The sequence below is a fragment of the Monodon monoceros genome, unplaced genomic scaffold (genome assembly GCF_005190385.1).
Source record: "Monodon monoceros isolate NGI ecotype Baffin Bay Population unplaced genomic scaffold, NGI_Narwhal_1 Super_Scaffold_3, whole genome shotgun sequence".
Taxonomy (NCBI): domain Eukaryota; kingdom Metazoa; phylum Chordata; class Mammalia; order Artiodactyla; family Monodontidae; genus Monodon; species Monodon monoceros.
In genome coordinates this window covers 51,768,818-51,787,277 of record NW_021703780.1, presented here as the reverse complement: position 1 = coordinate 51,787,277, position 18,460 = coordinate 51,768,818, and the positions used below count along the sequence as shown (strand labels likewise).

The 18,460-nt window shown below is 40.1% G+C and overlaps 1 protein-coding gene across 3 annotated transcripts in view; it reads right to left on the bottom strand.

The window, feature by feature from the left end:
• FBXL2 (F-box and leucine rich repeat protein 2) overlaps nucleotides 1-18,460 on the bottom strand; it is a 79,808-nt gene that overhangs the window by 57,909 nt on the left and 3,439 nt on the right. For 2 of the 3 annotated variants that reach the window (XM_029242294.1, XM_029242295.1), the window contains exon 2: nucleotides 4,744-4,805. In XM_029242294.1, the coding sequence (XP_029098127.1) occupies nucleotides 4,744-4,805 (62 nt within the window). Of the gene's footprint in view, nucleotides 1-4,510; nucleotides 4,605-4,743; nucleotides 4,806-18,460 lie in introns of all 3 variants that reach the window. The other variant, XM_029242297.1, reaches the window with a different exon arrangement.

The following is an 18,460-nucleotide window of genomic DNA, read 5'->3' as shown; positions in this document are numbered from 1 at the left end:
TATAGGTAATTATGTAGTTGATTCCGTTTGCCCGAAATGATTAGCCTCACCTCTCCTGTTTGAGGCAATCAAACCTTCCTTCATCAAGCCAACAAACATGATCAGGATTTAATTTTGTCATGGATCCACATACTTTTTTTTATTTTTTATTTTTTGGACATGCCGCACGGCATGTGGGATCTTAGTTCCCCAACCAGGGATCGAAACTGCACCCCTTGCATTGGAAGCTCGGAGTCTTAACCATGGGACCGCTGGGGAAGTCCCCACATGCATTTTAAAAGGAAATACAATTATACAGATAACGGTGATTTCGTTTTTAAAAATATGTCTAATAAGAGGTTTATTATTTATTACTAACAAAAGCCATGTCTTCTCAGAACGTTTTAAAATATTTACTGCATGTAGCACTCCCTATTCCTATGAAGTTTACATGCATTTTCATTTCATCACTAGCGCCTGAGAGCAACCATAACAGAAGTAAAAACTTAAGGTCAAACAAATTAATATTAAAATTTATAATCTGAGTTGTGAGCTAATATTTGCTCATATAAGACTTTTCTCAAAAGAGGAATGGTTCCTTCCAAGAGACTGCCTTTTTTATAATACAAAGTAATTAACAGTTGTCATAATACCACCACTATTCTGCTCAAGCTCCAGTAGTTGTCAGTTTAATGTCAGATGGTAGTATGCAATTTCCATTGAGACTGAATTAGTGTAGGTTGATGAAATGAAGCACCGGGCTACATTAACTTACTTAATAATCAGGTATTTTACTGAGACTGTTATCAGTAGCATATGTTAAGATCCGTATCAGGACAGCTTGCTTGTTTCAGTTGTTTGTATTAAAACCAACTGCACTGTCAACAGTATTTATTAAGTATTCAGAGATCCAAAATTGATATTAATTAATAATAATAAGAGGGACTTCCCTGGTGGTCCAGTGGTTAAGAATCCACCTTCCAATGCAGGGGACGCATGTTCGATCCCTGGTTGGGGAACTAAGATCCCACATGCTGCAGGGCAACTAAGCCCATGTGCTGCAACTAATGAGCCCACACACTGCAACTACTGAGCCTGTGCACTCTAGAGCCCGTGCCACAACTAGAGAGCCCACGTGCCGCCACTAGAGAGAAGCCCATGTGCCGCAACGAAAGATTCCGCATGCTGCAACTAAGACCTGACGCAGTCAAATAAATAAATAATAAATATTTTTTAAAAATAATAATAAGAGATAACATTTATTAAACGCCAGGTACTCAGAGCCAGCCAACAACCCCCTAAGCTAAGAACTATTACTATTACAGATATGGGAAATTATGGCCCAGAGAGTGAAGTCACTTTAAGGTCACACAACTAGTAAATGGGGAGAGCTGAAATCTCAAGCAAGTTTAGCTCCAAAATACAGACAATAACAACGAGGACAAATACATGCAAGGAGAACCCAACTCACTAACAGATATAGACATTACAACAAACTATATATTCCCATTGTTATAAGCATTATATAAGTGACTCCCTAGGAACAGTAAAATTACAAGCTATTTGTTGAACTGTGGGAGAGTGAAAGGTAGAGAGGGAGAACTCAAATATCTTTAATTTATAAGTGAAAGCTGGATAGAAAAAGCAAATGTAAAAGCTTGTTAAGTAACAAACTAAAAATGGGTAGCAGAAGGGACCTGTGAATTAATAATATCGGGTAGTCTTAAAACTAGCAATAAGATGATCAGATAAAAAAAACTCAGATTTTTTCTGAGTGGATTCAAAGTGATATAGAGAGATGAAAAGTGCATAGTTCCAGGTACTTCCCTGGTGCTCCAGTGGATAAGACTCCACGCTCCCAATGCAGGGGGCCTGGGTTAGATCCCTGTTTGGGGAACTAGATCCCGCATGCATCCCACAACTAAGAAGTCAGCATGCTGCAACTAAAAGATCCCGCATGCCGCAACGAAGATCCCAAGTGCCGCAACTACGACCAGGATCAGCCAAAATAAATAAATAAATAAACAAACAAACATTAAAAAATTTAAAAATCACATAGTTCCAGGTTTGTTAACGGTTCCAGAGGGTAAGCTGAAGATTCACTTAATATGATCAGTAATGGAAGCTAGCAGAGAATTTAAGAGGGTGGTAACAGATGCAGTAAAAAATGGCAGAAGAGAAAGTGACCTTGGCTGCAAGCAAATAAGATTATCGTACACTCAAGGAATTCACACCTATTGATGAAGTAAGACTGAAAGTAAATAGGAATTCAACGAGAACAGGAACAACAGTCTGCTCTGTCACAAAGAAGTCTACTATATGAAGTAAAAATGTAAGCCTAAGACAGACTGAAAGTATGAAGACATCATTTATCTTAGCAAAACCAATCAACACTTAAGCTCCATGAGGTGGGGAATTTGTAGCACTCACTCACTTTGTTGTGGAATTAACGAACGATGAAGATGTCTGCTTTGGTAACCTGGCTCAAACCCTTCTTCAAAATTTTGCTTAAAAAAAGTAGCCGGGAAAGGGGAGAGCTGCTACTATTGAGAATAGAAAGTCTGAGAGTAAAATGGCAGAAATGATTTAAAGACCAACAAAAATTAATATCTGGCTAGAGTTAGTTTTGAGAATGAAGAGTCAGAGAAGACCTGTTGTGGCAGTACTTCAAAATTTAAATTCCCTTTACAGACTCCAAAATTAGAACAGAAGTGGGAATGCAAATCTATGAACATTTGCTCCCAAATGACAATTCTTTTTTAAAAATGATCTATGTATGAGCCTTAGCATAATTCAAAAACTATAACTCCAGGATTTTTGAAAGCTGGGTCCATCATGGATGTTTAAAAGAACTAATATTTCTAAAACGGCAGTTCAAAAATCACACTAGCACGGAAAGTGATGTAATTCCAACACCCGCCCCGCCCCCCACCGGCCCTTTTTGGTCAGTAGGTAGAAACAGTACCATGGCTGAGTACAGTATAAAAGCTAACCCTACCAAAAGGGAAAGAATATTAAGTTAGCAGCCTTGAGTCAAAACAGCAGCAGTATTCAGGGGAAGGGTGGAGTTTAATCACACTCCAGTGTTAAATGACTAACATGGGTCGGTCTGAAGCTGGTTATGAGTCCCCAGGGTAAAAATGACATATTCACATTACAGTTTGATGTCTGTGCTAGAAAAATGTTCAGACCAAGAATGAAACATTGCACAATTCTGGGAAACATCACTCACTCAGTGGTCTGGTGTGGATGGCATCGCCGACCGCTGCATAGTAACAGCCAGCCCACCCTAATAACCACGCTGGTTCTAACAGCTTACGGTGCTTGATTAAGACCCTCTGGGTTTATGTGATAAACATATCATTCCTTCCTTGTTACCACTTTCTTAACTTTAAAATGGTCTAAAATGCCAAAGAATATTCTCTCTTAACAAATATTTATTTTGTTGAAATAAAACATAACTGCTGTATTTTTCATGTGATCCTGCCATGAATTAATTTTCTTCTTTATTAACTGAGTAGAATGAGCTCATGGCAACAGTGTCAAACAACACCTGATGACTAATGAAATGCCACCCTGAAGCCCCTAAAATGTGATCACCACCACAAAGACCCTAAGCCTTCACCCCATTCCTGACTCAAGAACAAAAGTCTAACATACAAGGTGGAAAAGGTGAGCAATCCGTGGCATTTATAGAGCAACTCTGTGATGGACTCCAACATGTAAACAAAACACACATTCATACTCATCCCCTAAATGTTAAAATGAGATTTAGCACAGCCAGGGAACAGAGTAAGCTGCTCAATCTCTTACTATATATCAGCATTTCCCAAAAAATTTTCCAAGGAATATTAAAAGCGTTCCATGGTCAGTAAATCTGAAATGCCACAACTATTCATCTGGGAGCATCACCATGCATATTAGCCTATTAGGGCTCTGAGAGGTTATGTGGTAAAGAAACTGGTTTTGTTAACCCAGTTTTTCCCATACTTACTTGATCACAAAACCTGTTTTTTTTGTTTTGTTTTGTGAAATATCAGTGATATGAAGAGTTTGGGAAATGCCACTCAAAGATCACCATGTGTACGTGTATTGTTTGTTAACAATTAAAATATAACATCCAAAATTAAGTAAGATTTGCTTGATGCTTGCAGAGTACTAAAGGAAACTGCAGTGCCTCAGGTTCAACAAATGTTGGCTGATAGCTTTACTTCCCAAAACGACAAGCAAAATACCATTAACTGTATATTCAGTAATGCTAAAAAATAAAGCACAAAAAGCCTGTTCTATAGTAGTGTCACTTAGCACAATAATTCTCATAAAGTGAATAAAAACATCAATATTTGGGCTGATAGCACTTTAAGTGCTCAGTAAGAACATATAGTGTAATTATTGATCAGAAAAACATCTAAATGTCTATGACTTCAGGAGCTCACAACCTTAATAATCTCTCCTCGTGTTACTGACTACATTGAGATAACCTACTAATACCCAAACAGTGGCACCTACTGAGGATTATTACAATACTTACCACATTACAAAAAGAATCCAGACCAATGCTACGTACATACTTAGTACATTCTGGATTAGACCAAGTAAAATTTAACAACAAGCTGAACAGCATTCTATAAAACAAAAACAAAAAGTCAGTTAGGCTAATTCTGTCTGTTTTTCTAAGCTATGGACTCATAGTGAGAAAGAAGATTGTCTTGGAACTTGATGACTGAATCATATCTGAAATCTTTAAAGTTTATCTACACTTACCTCAAAAGAAGTTCTTTGGGTAACTTTTTGTTAATAAGGCCTTCATCATTATTTGAGAAAACCTACAGAAAAAAAAAGGGGATATTATTAAAACGTTCCTCAATCAAAAGAAAAAAAGGGGCTTCCCTGGTGGCGCAGTGCTTAAGAATCCACCTGCCAATACAGGGGACAATGAGTTCGATCCCTGGTCTTGAAAGATCCCACATGCTGTGGAGCAACTAAGCCTGTTGGCCACATATACTGAACCTGTGCTCTACAGCCCGAGAGCCGCAACTACTGGCCCCACGCGCCACAATTACTGAAGCCCGCGTACCCTAGAGCCCACACACCGCAACTACTGAGCCCATGCGTCACAACTACTGAAGCCTGTGTGCTCTAGGGCCCGCATGCAGCAACTACTGAGCCTGTGTGCCACAACTACCAAAGCTCGCGCACCTAGAGCCTGTGCCTCACAACAAGAGAAGCCACTGCAATGAGAAGCTTGCACACCACAACTAGTGAAAGCCTGCGTGCAGCAACAAAGACCCAACACAGCCAAAAAAAACCAAAACAAAAAACAACTTAGGAATACATTTAACTAAAGAAGTGCCTGACATTATATATTGAAAACTTACACTAAACACTGTTGTGAGAAATTAAAGAAGGCTTGAACATCCCATGTTCATGAATTGGAAGATTTAATAGCGTTAAGTTAGCAATATTCCTCAGCTTTGTACTTATTCTGCTTGGGGTTTGCCAGCTATGTCCAGTCTGCTATTAGGCCCATCAAATGAATATTTAATGTCTGACTCATACTTTCACTTCTAGCATTCCCAGTTCAGTCTTTTTATAGTCTTCCATCTTCCTGCTAAAATTTTCTAACTGTTCATCCATTCCAACTGTTCAACATCTGGACCATCACTGACTGTTTCTCTTAGCTCTTCTCCTGACCATGGGTCACATTTCTTTGTTTCTCTCCATGTCTCATAATTTGTTATTCCACACCAAATATTGTGCATAAAAAAATAATTAATTTACAAGGATCAATGAAACTAAGAGATGTTTCTCTGAAAAGAAAAAACTGACAGAGAAAGGGAGGAGAGACTGGCCAAGATAGCAGAGTAGAAAGACACTGAGCTCACCTCCTCTCACGAGCATACCAAAATCACAACTATTTGCAGAACAACCATCAATGAAAAAGACCAGAATCTACCAGAGAAAGATCTTCTACAATTAAAGGAGGAACCACAACAAGATGGGTAGGAGAGGCAGACTCTCAATATAATCATGTCCCATACCACGGGGTGGGCAACCCACAAACTGGAGAATCATTATATTGCAGAGGTTCTCCCACAGGAGTGAGAGTTCTAAGCCCCACATCGGGCTCTGCAGCCCAGGAGTCAAGCACCAAGAAGACAAGCCCCCAGAGCATTTGGCTTTGAAGGTCAGCAGGGCTTAACCTTGGGAGGCTCAAAGGACTGGGGGAAACAGAGACCTGGCTCTCAAAAGGTGCACACAAAATCTGACATGTTCTAGAACCCAGGGCAAAAGCAGTAATTTGATAGGAGCCTGGGCCAGACCTACCTACTGGTCTAGGAGAGTCTCCTTGGAGGGAGGTGGGGGGGAGCTGTGGCTCACCCTGGGGACACAGACACTGGCAGCAGCCAATCTTGGGAGCTCTTTCTACTGCGTGGACAATGGTGCTGCCAGGCACCATTGTGGAACCCTCCCTCTAGCTCATTAGCACCAAGACCTGGCCCATCCAACGGCCTGTAGGCACCAGTGCTGGGATGCCTCAGGCAAAGCAACTAATTGGATGGGGACACAACCCCACCTATCAGCAGACAGGCTGCCTAAAACTTCCTGAGCCCACACTTGCCTCTGAACATATCCCTGCCCACCGGAGGGCTAGGACCCAGCTCCACCCACCAATGTGCAGGCACCAGCCCTGCCCTCCCAGAGGCTGCTCTAGCCATTGGACGAGTCTCACCCACCAGGGGGCAGGCACCAGACGTAAGAAAGGCACAATCCCACAGCCTGCAGACCCAGCCTGCCCACAGTAGGCCAGACCCTACCCTGGGACCAGCTGGGCCCCAATCCTTCCCACTAGCAGGCAAAAACAAGCTTCCCAACACCCTGGACCCCATATTCAACTGTGTCAGGAAACGCCCCCACCCCCCACCCCCACACACCAATTATCTGACACCAGCTCTGTGATCCCTGGGTACTACAGCCAGACTCCAGGACCCAACTGTGACTGCTAGTAGTCCAGCATTAATCCCAAGACCTGGCTTCACCCATCAGTAGGTTGGCAACAGCCCCAAAGTTTTCTGGACCCTGATTCCACCCACCAGTGAGCCAGGACTAGCCCCAGGGCCCCCTGGGGTACAGCAGTCAGCTGCCTCGTGACTAGGCTCCACCAACCAGTAGCCAACGGCCTCCCAAAGCACGGCCAAAGCATGGCCTGGCAACCAACCAGAGTAGGGGCCAACCAAGGCTACCAGACTGTCCACATAGTCAGCCTGCCACAACAGAAGGAACCATGCAGCTCTCATAGGGGGAACTGCTAAACATACAGTTTGGCCACGATAGGGGACTGCACTGCTAGGGTGCATAGCACATCTCCTACAGAAGAATACTTCTCCAAGGTCAGGAAACGTAATTAACCCACCAGATACATAAAAATACAAACAGCGGGGCTTCCCTGATGGCACAGTGGTTGAGAGTCCGCCTGCCGATGCAGGGGACGTGGGTTCGTGCCCCGGTCCAGGAAGATCCCACATGCCGCGGAGCGGCTGGGCCCGTGAGCCATGGCCACTGGGCCTGCGTGTCTGGAGCCTGTGCTCCGCAACGGGAGAGGCCACAACAGTGAGAGGTCCGTGTACCGCAAAAAAACAAAAAAAACCCCAGCAACTTAGGCAAAATGAGGTGACAGAAGAACATGTTCTAAATGAAGGAACAAGATAAAACCCTAGAATAAGAACTTAGTGAAGTGGAGACACGCAATCTACCCAAGAAAGAGTCCAGGGTAATGATCATAAAGATGATCAAAGAACTCAGGACAAGAATGGATGCACAGAGTAAGAAGTTAAAAGTTTTTAACAAAGAGAAAACATAAAAAACAAGAGAAAGATGAAGAACACAATAACTGAAATGAAAAATATACTGGAAGGAATCTACAGTAGACTAAATGATACAGAAAAATGGATCAGCAAGCTGAGAGATGGAGTAGTAGAAATCACTGCCACTAAACAGCAAAAAGGAAAAAGAACAAACAGAAATGAGGACAGTTTAAGAGCCCTTTGGGACAATATCAAGTGTACAAATATTCACATTATAGGGGTCCCAGAAGGAGAAGAGAGATAAAAAGGAGCTGAGAACATATTTGAAGAAATAACAGGTGAAAACTTCCCTAACCTGGAAAAGGAAACGGTCATCCAAGTCCAGGAAGGGCAGAGAGTTCCATACAAGATTAACCCAAAGAGTAACACACCAAGACACACTGTAATTAAAATGACAAAAAATTAAAGATAAAGAGAGAATCTTAAAAGCAGCAAGGGAAAAGCAACAAATAACATCCAAGGGAACTCCCATAAGCCTATCAGCTGATTTTTCAGCAGAAACCCTGCAGGCCAGAAAGGAGTGGCATGATATATTTTAAATGATGAAAGGGAAGAACCTGCAACCTACAACCAAGAAATACTCTACCCAGCAAGCCTCTCATTCAGATTTGATAGAAAGATCAAAAACTTTACAAACAAGCAAAAGCTAAAAGAGTTCAGCATCATCAAATCAGCTTTACAACAAATATTAAAGGAAATTCTCCAGGTGAAAAAAGAAAAGGCCACAATGAGAAACATGAAAATTATGAAATGAAAAAGCTCATCAGTAAAGGCAAACACACAGTAAAGGTAGGGAATCATCCACACATAAAGTGAGTAGGAAGGTTAAAAGACAAAGGTAGTAAAATCACTATCAAAATCACTTAAGCAGTTAAGGGATACATGAAACAATTAGACAAAAGATATAATATAAAAACAGTAATCGTGAGGGGAGAAGAGTACAAAGACAGGGTTATTAAAACGCATTTGAAAGTAAGAGATCAGCAACTTAAATCACATATATATAGATTGCTATATAAAAATCTCATGGTAACCACAAAACAAAAATCAAAAATAGATATACACACAAAAAAAGAAAAAGGAATTCAAATATAACACTAAAAATAGTCAAATTACAAGAGAAGAACAAAAGAAGAAAAAGACAAAACAAAACAAACCCCAAACAACTAACAAAATGTCAACAAGAACATACATATCAATAATTACCTTAACTGTAAACAGACTATATGTTCCAATCAAAAGACACAGCGTGGCTCAATGGATACAAAAACAAGACCCATATATATGCTGCCTACAAGAGACTCACTTCAGATCTAAAGACACAAAAGACTGAAAGTGAGGGGATGGAAAAGGTATTCCATGCAAATGGAAATCAAAAAAAAGCCAGAATAGCAATACTTTTATCAGATAAAACATACTTTAAAATAAAGACTGTTACAAAGAAGCACACTACATAATGATCAAGGGATCAATCCAAGAAGAAGACAGAACAATTGTAAATATATATGCACCCAACACAGGAGCACCTCAATATATAAGGCAAATATTAACGGACATAAAAGGAGAAATCAACAGTAACATAATAGTAGAGGAATTTAACACCTCACTTACATTCATGAACAGATCATCTAGATAGAAAATCAATAAGGAAACACTGGCCTGAAATGACACATTAGATGAGATGGACTTAACTGATACATAAAGAGCATTCCATCCAGAAGCAGCAGAATACACATTCTTTTCAAGTGCACATGGAACATTCTCCAGGATAGATCACATGTTAGGCTTCAAAACAAGCCTCAGTAAATTTAAGAAAACTGAAATAATATCAAGTATCTTTTCCAACCACAACGCTATGAGACTAGAAATCAACTACAAGGAAAAAAATGCAAAAAACACAAACACATGGAGGCTAAACAATATGCTACTAAACCACCAATGGATCATTGAAGAAATCAAAGAGGAAATCAAAAATACCTAGAGACAAATGAAAATGAAAACACAATGATCCAAAACCAATGGGATTCAGCAAAAACAGTTCTAAGAGGAGTTTACAGCAATACAAGTTTACCTCAGGAAACAAGAAAAATCTCAAACAACCTAAACTTACATCTAAAGAAACTAGAGAAAGAACAAACAAAACCCAAAGTTAGTAGAAGGAAAGAAATCATAAAGATCAGAGCAGAAATAAATGAAATAGAGACTAAAAAAATAGAAAAGATCAATGAAACTAAAAGTTGGTTCTTTGCAAAGATAAACAAAATCGATAAACCTTTAGCCAAATTTATCAAGAAAACCCAATGAAATCAGAGATGAAAAAGAAGTTACAAGTGACACCACAGAAATACAAAGGATCATACACAACAGTGATCAAACAACTATATGCCAATAAAATGGACAGCTTAGAAGAAATGGACAAATTCTTAGAAATGTACAATCTCCCAAGACTGAACCAGGAAGAAATAGAAAATATGAACAGACCAATTACCAGTAATGAAATTGAATCAGTAATTTAAAAACTCCCAACAAAGGAAAGACCAGGACCAGATGGCTTCACAGGTGAATTCTACTAAACATTTACAGAAGAGTTAACACCTATCCTTCTCAAACTATTTTCCCTCCCCAAAAAAAGAAACTGCAGAGGGAGGAACACTTCCAAATTCATTCTGTGAGGCCAGCATCACCCTGATACCAAAACCAAGGATATCACAAAAAAAGAAAATTACAGGCCAATATCACTGATGAACAAGATGCAAAAATCCTCAACACAATATTAGCAAACTGATTCCCACAATACATTAAAAGAATCATATGCCATAATCAAGTGGGATTTATCCCAGGGATGCAAGAATTTTTCAATATCTTCAAAATCAATGTGATACACCACGTTAACAGACTGAAGAATAAAAACCATATGATTATTTCAACAGATGCAGAAAAAGCTTTTGACAACATTCGACATCGATTTATGATAAAAACTCTCTAGAAAGTGGGCCTAGAGGAAACATACATCAACATACTAAAGGCCATATATGACAAACCCACAGCTAACATCATACTCAACGGTGAGAAGCTGAAAGCATTTGCGTGGGTTAATTACATGCCCACTCTCACCACTTTTATTCAACAGAGTACTGGAAGTCCTAGCCACAGCAATCAGACAAGAAAAAGAAATAAATCCAAATTTGGAAAGGAAGAAGTAAAACTGTCACTGTTTGCATGATACTAAGTGTAGAAAATCCTAAAGATGCCACCAGAAACTACTACAGCTTATTAATGAATCTGGTAAAGTTGCAGGATACAAAACTGATATACAGAAATCTGTTGCATTTCTATGCATTGACAACAAACTGTAAGATACGGAAACAGGGACTTCCCTGGTGGCGCGGTGGATAGGAATCCACCTGTCAGTGCACGGGACACGGGTTCAATCCCTGGTCCAGGAAGATCCCACATGCTGCAGAGCAACTAAGCCCATGCACCACAACTACTGAGCCTGCATGCTGCAACTACTGAGCCTGCATGCTGCAACTACTGAAATCTGTGTACCTAGAGCCTGTGCTCCGCAACAAGAGAAGCCACTGCAACAAGAAACCCACGCACCGCAACAAAGAGCAGCCCCCACTCGCCACAACTAGAGAAAGCCCACGTGCAGCAACGAAGACCCAACGCAGCCAAAAATAAATAAAATTAAATCTTACAAGAAAAAAAAGATAAGGGAAACAATCCCATTTACCATCTCATTAAAAGAATAAAATACTTACAAATAAACCTACCTAAGGAGGTAAAAGACCTGTATTCAGAAAACTGTAAGACATTAAGACTATAAAACTATAAGGTGAAGAAATTGAAGATGACACAGATGGAAAGATATACCTTGTATTCTTGTATTGGAAAAATTAATATTGTTAAAGTGACCATACTACCCAAGGCAATCTACAGATTCAATGCAATCCCTATCAAAATATACCCAGGGCACTTTTCATAGAACTAGAACAAATAATCTCAAAATTTGTATGGAAACACAAAAGACCTCGAATAAATAAAACCATCTTGGGAAAGAAGAACAGAGCTGGAGGAATCATGCTCCCTGACTTCAGAGTATACTACAAAGCTAGAGTAATCAAAAAGTATGGTACTAGTAGAAAAACAGACACACAGATCAATGGAACAGAACAGACAGCCCAGAAGTAAACCCACACACTTATAGTTAATTAATTTATGACAAAGGAAGAAAGAATATACAATGGAGAAAAGACAGTCTCTTCAATAAATGGTGCTGGGAAAACTGGACAGCCACATGCAAGAGAATGAAACTGGATCCCTGTCTTATACCATACACAAAAATTAACTTAGAATGGATGACAGGCTTTCAATGTAAGATCTGAAAACATAACACTCCTAGAAAATAACAGGCTGTAAGCTCCTTGACATAAGTTATGGAGATGATTTTTTGGACTTGACACCAAAAGAAAAGGCAACAAAAGCAAAAATAAACAAGTTGGACTACATCAAACTAAAAAGCTTCTGCTCAGCAAAGCAAACCATCAACAAAATGAAAATATAACCTACTGAATGATTTTGCAAATCATATATTTGATAAGAAGTTAATATCCAACAAGAAATCCAATTAAAAGATGGGAAAAGGATCTAAGTAGATATCTTTCCAAAGACATACAGATGGCCAACAAGTACATGAATAGGTGCTCAACATCACTAATCATCAGGGAAATACAAATCAAAACCACAATGAGATACCACCTCACACCTGTCAGAATGGCTATTACCAAAAAGACAACAAATAACAAGTGTTGGTGAGAATGTGGAAAAAAGGGAACCCTTATGCACTGTTGGTAGGAATGTAAATTGATGCAGCCACTGTGGAAAACAGTATGGAGGTTCCTCAACAAATTAAAAAACAGAACTACCATACGATCCAGGAATTCCACTTCAGAGTATTTTTCTGAAGAAAACAAAAACATTGTTTCAAAAGATATAGGCACTCCTATGTTCACTGAAGCATTATGTACAATAGCCAAGATATGGAAACAACTGAAATGTCTATCGATAAATGAACAGATAAAGAAAATATGGTAGATATATACAATGGAATATTATTCAACCATAAAAAAGAAGGAAAATTTTCACACTTGCAACAACATGGATGGACTTTGAGGGCATTATGCTAAGTGAAATAAGTCACACAATGAAAGACAAACACTTTGAAAGGCAAATAATCTTATATGTGTAATCATAAAAAAAAAAAAATGAGCTCGTATATATACAGATTTATGGTTCCAGAGGTGGGGAATGGGAGGGTGGGCAAAATGGATGAAGGGGGTCAAAAGGTACAAACTTCCAGTTATAACATGAATAAGTCATGGGGATGTAATATACAGCATGGTAACTATAGTGATTAATACTGTATGGCATATTTGAAAGTGCTAGAAGAGTAAATCTTAAAAATTCTCCTCACAAGAAAAAAAATTCTCTATGTATGGTGACAGATGTTAACTAGACTTATTGTGGTGATCACTGTACAATATATACAAATATCAAATCATTCTGTTGTACAGCTTAAACTAGTATGTTATATGTCAATTACACCTGAATTTTTTAAAAGTAATTTACCTCCATAAAGGGCAGTTCCTCCTTCAATTAGGTTGCTGGGGGGCGGGGGCGGGTATTGAATCCTTTTAATCTCTAGTTGACCTGGGTTTCAGATTTGTTGTAGCATTAGTCAGATTCAGTTCAAGAATGGTTTAAAATTTTTTTAGGGTGACATCAGAAGCTCATCTTCAAGAGAAGTTGGGATCTGAACACTAGTAAAACTTCACAGATCTCTTTGAGCTGTACAACCAGGCTGCTAGTGAGCACCCTGTTTTACATTCTGGCTGCCAGCTGGGGAGTACTTTGCTCTGCAGAGGCACCCTCTACTGTCTGTTCCTTAAGGAGCTCTCTCTCTGCCCTGTTACTCTAACTCCACCGTCTGAAAGCCTTTTTGCCTTGTCCTGATTGAAAACCTGGACAGCCATAGAGGGACATTTCTTAGCTCTCCCGTGGGCCCCATCCATTGTGGCCCTGCCTTACATTTGGCGAAAGCCCGTACCGCCTCAGAGAGGTTTCTGCTGACTCTCCTGCCCTGCCCCAAGCCTTCAGAAGGCTCCGCCCACCTCAAGGATGTTCTCAGCTCTCTTCCCTTGGCCCCAGCCTCCAGCACAGGTCTACATCCATGTACTCAGTGAAGGCCCATGGGAAAGAGAGGTAGGTGCAGCCTAGCTCTGCGGCTGGGGCTCCTCAGGGTTCCAAATGTCACTCCGCCCCCATGCAGTAAAAGTTTGGCTGATTTCTCCAAGCTGTCTATAGCAGAGTCTTCTTCCTCCTGCTGTCCCCACCATGGATGAAAGTTACCTATGTGTCTCCTTTTTTCTGGGAAGGGCACATTACATCCTGGATTTTAATTCATTTAGATTTCTTTGTGTCCTCAGCTCTCTAGAGGGTTTTTAAAGAACTGTGATCTTCTAGCTTCTCTATCTTTTCCCACTGTTAGGGTAGAAACAGCAATGTCTAATTTTTGCAACTTTCCAAGTCCTAACAGAAAGTGGAAGTCTTTATTATCCATTCTGATAGAAGAAAAACAGACTTGGAGCAGATAAATGACTTGCCCAAAGTTTAGCATTAAAAACAAACAAACAACAACCAAGAAAAAAAAAACCAGAAAAACTACAGTATAAACTTGTATCTCCTGACTCCAAGTCTAGGGTTCTTTGTACTGCACAACAGGTAGTAAGGGCTATTTGACTCTCGGGAAGGCATTTAACCTCTCAGTATTTCTAATTTGTAAAATGAAAGGAACGTACTAGAGAAACTCAAAAGTCTCTTCCAAATCTAATTATTTCAAGATTCAATTAAGTCTGTGTTTTTAAAATATCCCACTGTTTCTGAAAACATAATTGTGTGTCTTTAGGTGCCTTTCAATTTTAGATGTCTAATAAGGGTCACAAATTTATCAAGTCCAAAACCAACTCCTTTCTTCATCCCTACGCTAAATTTACTCCTCCCATAGTCTTCATCTCAGCAAATGACAACCTGTTCCTATTGCTCAGGCTCAAATCACTGAACCATCCTTGACTTCCTTTTCTTTTCTATTCCACAGCCAATCCTATGGATGACTGCACCATAATAATGTCCTCTCTGGTCTCCTCTGTTCTTGTCCTTTCTCCCCTCCCTCCTACCCCACATGTATTTTCCACATAGCAGACAGAATGGTCCTTTTATAAAATATAAGTCATATTCTGTCATTCTTCTTAAACTTTACCAATCATTTCCCCTTCCCTCAAAGGGAAAGGCAAACTCCTTTAAATGGCTTATAAGTCCTAGGCGATCTGGTCTCACTGACTACCTTGGTCTTCCCTCTTGCCATGTCTTACTCCACTCCAGCCTCACTGTTTTCCTTGCTGTTTCTCCAACACACCAGGCAGTGCCCCAGGACCTTTACACTTGTGTCCTTTCCTGAAATGGTCTTTCTCTAGGGATTCCCATGACATATCCTCTGCTCAGATGTCACCTTATCAGAGAGGCCTTCCCTTCCACCTACATAAAAAGCAAGTCCTCCCACTTCTCATCCACTCACCCATCCTTTCTCTTACTTCCTTTCTCTTACTCAGCTTTTTCTCCAAAGCACTCTTCATCACCTTATCTGTATGTTTATTATCTGTCTTCCCACTGCTAGAACATAAACTCCATGAGGGCAGAGGCTTCCCTGTTTCATTCACTACTGGATACCCAGTGCCTAAAACAGTGACTGGCACATAGTGGGACAAACATTTGCTGGCTAGAAAACCATGAGACAGAAAATTTAATAGAAAGACACAATTACACAGGCAGCACTGAGAACTGGAAAAGCTGGGTTTGAACCATGAGTGTGACCCCACAAAAGCTTTCCCAATGACTGCCCTGTTCTGCTTCCCCAGACCCCTCTGCTCCAACCACCCCAGTGCTGGAAGTGGCAGTGGCTGAGGTAGACACTACACAGGGTAGAGGTGAGACACAAAATGAGGCAGGGAAGGCAGAAGTAAAAGTGTAGCCCAACCTATGGCTGCCCGTATCTGAGCTTTGGTGGGCTGTACTGTTATTAAAAAAAAAAAACACCCAAGTAAATCCTGCAGGATGTCATTACACAACATCATAATAGAGTCTGTCATAAAAGAAAAAGAGCTTGCTGGCTCAGCTGACAAGACACCAAGACTCTTATTCTTGGGGTAGTATGTTCATGCCAGGCACTGGGTACAATCTTTAGTTTGGGAAGAAGCCATGGTGCAATGGTTAAGACGTCAGACTTTGGAGACAGACTAGTTGAGTTCAAATCCTGGCTCTGCCATTCACCAACTATGTGACCTTGGGCAAACTGCCTAATCAACTAGGCCTGTTAAGTGGGTACAATGATGTTAATCTCATAGCGATGTTAGAAGGGTTAAATGAGATAAACGTGAAGTGATCAACCTAAAACTGGGTGGGCACAGTGGAACGGTTCCATGAAAGCGAGTTATTGTTATAATTACTAAAAATTATGTGTCCCCACCCCAGTGCAGCCAAAAGCTAGACCAAATTTTGACAAGAGTAGAAAAATTAATACATAGAGAAACGTCTTGTCATATCTATTAACACAGATCTCATTATATAATCCCTCTTAACTATACCATGTGATGGCAAAGAGACCAAAACTGCCTGTAAAATAAAATATATTTTATTGTGCTTCTCAACTCCTCTGAGAAGTCCTAACCACAGGCAAATACAGAAAGGAAAGGCCAAAATAGGGAGAAAATCCAAATAAAATGAATTAAAATGGGAAAACTGTATGATACGTTATTTTATTATTTCCAAAAAATAAATCTGCCTTATAAGCTAAAGTGGTAAGCAATAACAAAGACCTGATGACAAGAGGTATCCCAACGTATATTTTAATCCATACGAATTAAAGTTTAAATAGTTATTTGATGTCTTTTTATAACAGTTTTAGCATATACAACTAAAATAAATGTGAAATTTTTTATTAGGAAAAATCTCAGAAAATAAAATTTTACTTTAAAAAATAGTTTCATCCCCCAATTCTAAATGGCTTTACATTAAAAGCTGGTCTTATAAATCATACCAATGTTTTCTTAGGTCAGTCTCCCAAGGCAATAGAAATAAAAGCAAAAATAAACAAATGGGACCTAATAAACTTACAAGCTTTTACACAGCAAAGGAAACCATAAGAAAAAAAAAAAGAAAGAAAGAAAAGAAAAGAAAAGACAACCTACGGAATGGGAGAAAATATTCGCAAATGATGAGACCAACAAGGGCTTAATCTCCAAAATATACAAACGGCTCATACAACTCAACAACAAAAAAACAAACAACCCAATCGAAAAATGGGCAGAAGGGGACTTCCCTGGCAGTCCAGTGGTTGAGACTTCACCTTCTAATGCAGGGAGTACGGGTTTGATCCCTGGTCAGGGAGCTACAATTCCCACATGCCTCGTGGGCAAAAAACAAAACATAAAACAGAAGCAATATTGTAGCAAATTCAATAAAGACTTTAAAAAATGGTCCACATCAAAAAAATCTTTTTTAAAAAAAGAAAAATGGGCAGAAAACCTTAATACAGGGGTCCCCAACCCCCCGGCCGCGGACAACTACAGGTCCGTGGCCTGTTAGGAATGGGGCCACACAGCAGAAGGTGAGCAGCGGGCAAGTGAGCGAAGCTTCATATGCCGCTAACCATCACTCACATTACCGCCTGAACCATCATATCCCACTGCACCCCCCACCCCAGTGGAAAAGCTGTCTTCCATGAAACCGGTCCCTGGTGCCAAAAAGGTTGGGGACCACTGCCTTAATAGACATTCCTCCAAAGAAGACATACAGATGGCCAGTAGGCACATGAAAAGATGCTCAACATCACTAATCATTAGAGAAATGCAAATCAAAACTACAGTGAGGTACCACACCTCACACCAGTCAGAATGGCCATCATCAAAAAGTCTACAAATAACACATGCTAGAGAGGGTGTGGAGAAAAGGGAACCCTCCTACACTGTCGGTGGGAATGTAAGTTGGTGCAGCCATTGTGGAAAATAGTATGGAGGTTCCTCAGAAAACTAAAAATCGAATTACCATATGATCCAGCAATCCCACTCCTGGGCATATACCCAGAGAAAACTATAATTCAAAAAGATACATGCACCCCTATGTTCATAGCAGCACTACTCACAATAGCCAAGACATGGAAACAACCTAAATGTCCACTGACGGATGAATGGATAAAGAAGATGTGGAAAAAAAAAAAAAGAAGATGTGGTACATATACACAATGGAATACTACTTACTCAGCCATAAAAAAGAATGAAATAGGGCTTCCCTGGTGGCACAGTGGTTGAGAGTCCACCTGCCGATGCAGGGGACACGGGTTCATGCCCCAGTCTGGGAAGATCCCACATGCCGCGGAGCGGCTGGGCCCATGAGCCATGGCCGCTGAGCCTGCGCATCCGGAGCCTGTGCTCCGCAACGGGAGAGGCCGCGACAGTGAGAGGCTCGCGTACCGCAAAAAAAAAAAAAAAAAAAAAAAAAAAAAA